Source organism: Capsicum annuum, chromosome 6, assembly GCF_002878395.1.
Source record: "Capsicum annuum cultivar UCD-10X-F1 chromosome 6, UCD10Xv1.1, whole genome shotgun sequence".
In the NCBI taxonomy this organism is placed as follows: Eukaryota; Viridiplantae; Streptophyta; class Magnoliopsida; order Solanales; family Solanaceae; genus Capsicum; species Capsicum annuum.
In genome coordinates, this window is record NC_061116.1 from 7,257,324 (window position 1) to 7,263,285 (window position 5,962).

The 5,962-nt window shown below is 27.5% G+C and overlaps 1 protein-coding gene across 1 annotated transcript; it reads left to right on the forward strand.

The window, feature by feature from the left end:
- Window positions 1–226: 226 nt before the first annotated feature.
- On the forward strand, window positions 227–1,165 carry LOC107875138. The gene has a single exon (XM_016721755.2). It carries the CDS (start codon window positions 341–343, stop codon window positions 836–838), a length of 498 nt encoding a protein of 165 aa, XP_016577241.2. The 5' UTR covers window positions 227–340; the 3' UTR covers window positions 839–1,165.
- Window positions 1,166–5,962: the final 4,797 nt, after the last annotated feature.

A 5,962-nucleotide genomic window follows, 5' to 3' on the forward strand; every position in this document is an offset into this window, starting at 1 on the left:
ATTCTAAAATTCAGAAACTCGTAAAGTTGAAATACTAGCTCCTCCTCCGTGAAATTAAAGTGCATGCAATTAGTGAATGTAAGTTAAATTATATTCCTAAGGGTACTTCGGTAATTTCTCACAACTAAAAGCTTATGATAAAATAAGCACATTATTATTTGTCCACACATGAGTTAGGTTGTTGCTATATAACATGGCCCTTTCCAATCCAATCAAACCAATGTTATCACATTCAATAACCTTCACGCATACTTTATTTTTTTTTTAGAGAAAAAGAAACAAACTCTTTTTCTTTCTCTTCTCAAAAAACTTGGATTAATTTTCATTATTTTCATCAAATATGGGAAATAGTTTAAGGTGTTGTTTAGCTTGTGTACTTCCTTGTGGTGCATTAGATTTAATTCGTATTGTACACTTAAATGGTCATGTTGAAGAAATTACAAGTCCAATAACGGCCTATGAAGCTCTCAAGAATTACCCTAACCATGTCTTGAGTAAGCCATGCTCTCAAGGTACAATGGCTCGTCGCATTCTGATCTTGTCGCCGAACTCAGAGCTCAAAAGGGGTAGTATATACTTCTTGATTCCAGCATCTTCAGTACCATCAGAAAAAAAAAAGTTTGGCACTAACACGTCAATCAAGAAATCCTCTAAAGTTGGTATAAAAAATATAAGTACTAATAACAAGAAATGTCACGTCAGCATCCCTGATGATCGCGATCATGATTTGACCGATAGTGCAACACCAAAGTTGAAGAAGTCAACATCTCATCGGAGGAATACGAGTGGTAAGGTTGTTGTATGGAGGCCTCATCTCGAGAGTATTTCTGAAAACTAAGTTTGTTTGGTACGACAGAAGTCTTTTTTTGTTTTTGGTTTACCCTTAGGAAGGGTGATTTTCTTTTTTCCTTTTTATCCTTTTTTTAAAATTTGTGTATATCTTTTTTTTAATGTTTATTTATTTTCCATCTGCATGTAATAGTAAGCAGATTTGGATTGAAAGGGATGTATAGCCCAAAGAAATTTATGAGAGAGAGATTGGAGAGTGATTTTGAAAATTGTACTCAAAAGAGGAAAAATATCTCTTTGTTTTTTCCTCTTTCTTGTAAATTTTTGGGGCTTTAATATGAACTTTTAATGTTATACAAGAGTTTCCTACTTCCAAGAAATCAATGGAACTTTAATATATACCAACTTGTATTTATATATATGTTTGATAATGTTGTTGATTCTTTAATTTCTCAAAGGTATATAATTTCGATGTATAAGCAAGTGATAAACTCAGAATCCAGACATTGTGTGAAGTTCAGAATTGAGATAGTATATCAAGTTTTGGAATGCATATCTAACTGGATTTATCATATCTCACATGTATATATATGATTTCAACACTGAAATTCTGTCAAACTCGCGAGCAAACACATTGTGATTATTCGAATTTCTTGATCCAAGGCTTCAAGCTACAAATAAAGTCGATTTTAAATTGATTCAAAATAAAGGTGTAATTTTGATGTATAGAGCTAGGCAGTGGCAAATCCAGAATCTAAAGGATGTGTGAGATCGCTATTGAAAAAGTATTGAGTTTTGAAATGTATGTACATCTCTTTGCTTACACTATTTTCCTTCATTTTGTAGATTAATATGGTTGATTCGTGATATGAAGAAATTAAACTAGTAACATGGTTTGAAATTGCTTAATTAAAATCATTAATTGTCAAATTATAATAAATTATAATTAGATATGGGATTATATTATTTTAAGATTAGGATGAGTTGTAAATAATTAGTTATGGAGTCGTGTCACGGGCACCTATGTAGGCCAAAGGGGAAACTGAAGTCTAAAACCATGGAACTATTCAATGTCTCTCTTTTCTTTATATTAAATTAACTTAATTAAAAATTTAGTGATGTAGTTGTCATTTAATTAATAAAATATGTTAATCTCAATGATTGTTTTGATAGTTAGCTTAGTAAGTTAATTTCCTTCTTATCTTTAATATTAATTTCCTTCTTATCTTTAATATAAAGCAATTAGTAATAGGGAAAATTATCTGGATGAATCATTATTTGGCTTTTATTATCGACTAATTTTTAATTAATTATATTTTATAGCCCCCTCTTGCCTATTAATTATTCATAATTATAATTCATAACCTTTTTCATATATTTTCTCTCTTTTTTCCATTTTCTATTATTCTCTTGTTTTTTTTTCCCTTTTCTGTTTTTTTTCTTCAGTTTTTCTTTTTCTTTTTTGTTGCTTTCTCTTTATTTTTTATTTTTTCACCTTTTTCTTTTCATTTTTATTCTTTTTTTCTTTTTTTTTTTCCTTTTCATTTTTCTCCTTTTTTTTTCTTCTTTTTTTTTTTCTCCTTCTTTTTCTCTCATTTTTCTCCTTCCTTTTTCTTCTTTTCAATTTCTCTCCTTCTTTTCATTTATGTGAATTATCAAACACAAATACAAGTGCGAACTATAAAATATAAATATAAATACAAATTATAACATATAAATACAAGTGCGAACTATAAAATACAAATTCAAATGCGAACTATAACATATAAATACAAGTGTGAACTATAAAATACAAATACAAATGCGAACTATAACATATAAATACAAGTGTGAACTATCATTTGTGTTTTTTAATTATTGAAAAGGAACGATTGATTTTCTTTCTACGAATACTTGTTTGTATTTATTGATGCTAGTTGTATTTATTTATACAAATAAATACAACTCAAATTTTTATACAAATACAATATATACAAATATAATATTATATTTGTATTTGTTAAATCATCTGTTTTATTTGTTTGTCATTGTATTTGTATCAAGTGATATTTGTTTATTTACAAATATGAATGATAATTTTGATATACAAATACAAAACGGTACATTTGTATCAAATGATACATTACATATTTATATATTTTAGAATCACGAAAATACAATTAATGCACTTACTTATTTGTATACAAAGACAAATGATAATTTGTACATAGTCACAACTAAATACAATATGCAATCAACTTACAAATACAAATACAAAATAATTTTTTAAGAATAAAAAGGTATCGAAGAAAATAAAATACAAATACAAGTATAATCCAAGTATAATCAAAATATACAAACACACTAAACCCATAATATAAATATAATCCAATATAATATTCAGTCAATTATAAAATACAAATACATAATAGTTCTTTAAGATACAAGTGTGAATCATATAAAATATAAATGATGGCGTAAACTAACAAATACAAATACAAATGCGAACTATTAAATACAAGTACAAACGCAAACTATAAAATATAAATACAAGTGCAAACTTTAAAATACAAATACAAATACAGTTGTATCAATAAATATAAAAATATAAATGGCAGTGTGACTACAAATACGATAAACAATTGTGGTATTTACGTTATCATCCATGACTTGTGCTCGACTAGTCATATTTTTTAAAAATACAAAAAATATAAAATAAAACAAAAAAAAAGAATAAAGAAAATAAGTACAAAAAAGAAAAAAAAATGAATGAGAAAGAGAAATAGAAGTTAGAGATTAAAGAGAGAAAAAAATAAAAAGAAACAAACGAAAAAAATAGAAAAAAAAAGAAGAAAAATGGGAAAAACACAAAAAATATAAAAAATATAAAAAAAGATAATGGTAGTGTTAGGTAAGAAAATACTCAGTTCAACGAGATAAGCTTGATTGAGATTTTTTTCGTTTTAAAAATATTAAATTTCATTTTTAGCGCGACTAAATAGGGACTATATTCATATTTTATATGAATACATACTATCTATAAAACCGAATACAACGGGTATAAATCGAATACAACGGCTATAAATAGTAATTATGTAAAATGTGTCTAGGGAAGGTGGGTTTTATAGCAAAATGCTGCTATTTTTTAAAGATCCCCTTAGTTATATAACCCACTCACCCCCCCCCCCCCCCCCCAAAAAAAAAAGTAGTTTGGTGTATTAAAACCCTCATTATCAATAACGGACTCAGGATTTTGGGGTCGTAGGTGTTTGGAAGGTTCAAGCACACGTATTGATACAACACTTTAAGGTTCCATTTGAAAATCAAAACACTCACCTATCTTCTTGGTTTCATAGGTGCTTCTTTTCATCTGATACCAATTTTATACATCTGTTATATATATAATTATCCCTAATTTATGTCGGGTTTAACGGGTGCCGAAACATCACACTTTTAAACCTAGGTCCGTCCATGTCACTATGCAGGATGCGGGGAAGGATCGAACCACGAGGATTTATTATATCAATTTTACCCCACATTTTTGCAAGAGGTTGTTTCCACGACTTAAACCTTTGACCTCCTGATCACATAACGACGACTTTACCAATTACTTCAGGATTTCCCTTCTAGTTGTATACAAAAAAAAAAAAAGTTTGAATTAATTTAATTTTTAGCAATCGTGTCATTAATAACCATGTGTAATGTTGGTCAAAGTGATAACTAGCTTCGATGGCTTACGCGGGGTTGCTGTTTGCCAAAGAGTTCTATCTATGATTAATGAGAATCTTAATAAATGGTTAAATGTTAAATACTTTATAAGTAATTCAATTATGTATATTTAATATATCATTACTATTTAGAATTTAAATCTTATATTTATCTTAGAAAAAATAGCATAAAATACACCTTTCATATTTACACAAATCTACATTCTTACAAAGTGATTATAAAAATCTCAATTAATTATGTATCTTCGTTGGATATATCGGGAGCTAATTATGTATCTTTACAAAGGAGATAATGTATCTTCGTTGGATGTATTATGTATCTCGACAGACCCAAAATCGAAAAAAATGTATCGAGAGTTAATTATGTATCTTTTCAAAGAAAAAAATGTATTTTTGTTGGATATATTAGAAGCTAATTATGTATCTCGACAGATTCAAAATCGAAATTTTCAGTAATTATGTAAAATATCAGAATTTTCTATAACTAACCTTCAAACTTTCGAGATTTATGTTGTTTGCCTCTCAATTCTATGTCTTGATAGTGTGTACAAAATATTTACACAATCTGGATATTTAAAAGCTAATTTCTGATAACTCTATGTTATAACTAGTATAATAAATGGCAAGTAATTTGCTATAACAAGTCAAACTATTTTGGAAAAATGACATGAATGGATGCCCCAAAAAAAGGCCAGCATATATATAGTACTCCCTCCGTTTAAAAAAGAATGACTTACTTTGACTTGACACAAAGTTTAAGAATATAAAGAAGACTTTTGAATCTTGTGACCTTAAATTAAAGTTGTGTCAAATGTATCATGTGGAAAGTTGAAATTAAAGTATTGCCAAAAAAAGGAAAAGGGTCATTCTTTTTTAAACGGACTAAAAAGAAAAGTAAGTCATTCATTTTGAAACGAAGGAAGTATATACATAAAATATGCATATATTGGCTGAGCAAATATAAATATTTTAATTTGTCTGAGTGATCAAATATATAATTACATTAAAAAAATTACATTTTCAAGTGCATATAGCTTTAATATGTTGATAATTTCCTTCTTACTTCTAATTTAAATCAATTTGTTATTTAACAAAGAGGTTAATTTATTTATCTATAGCTAGCAAACATATAATCATTTAATAACCATGTGTAATGTTAGCCAAAAGTGATAACTTGCTTCTATGGCTTGTTTTGGTTGCTTTAAGTTTTTGCAAAAAGAAGTGCTATCTATTATTATAGACATCTAAACTAAGGCTATATCTAGCTTCAATATATTTAATTTATGAGCAAACAATATAAATTCTGATAGTTTGAAGTTTAATTGTTGAACATTTTGATATTTTATATATTACTGAAAATTTCAATTTTGGATCTGTCGAGATATATAAGTAGCTTCCGATACATCCAATAAAGATACATTTTTTTCTTTGTAAAGATACATAATAAGCTCCCGACACATTCTTTT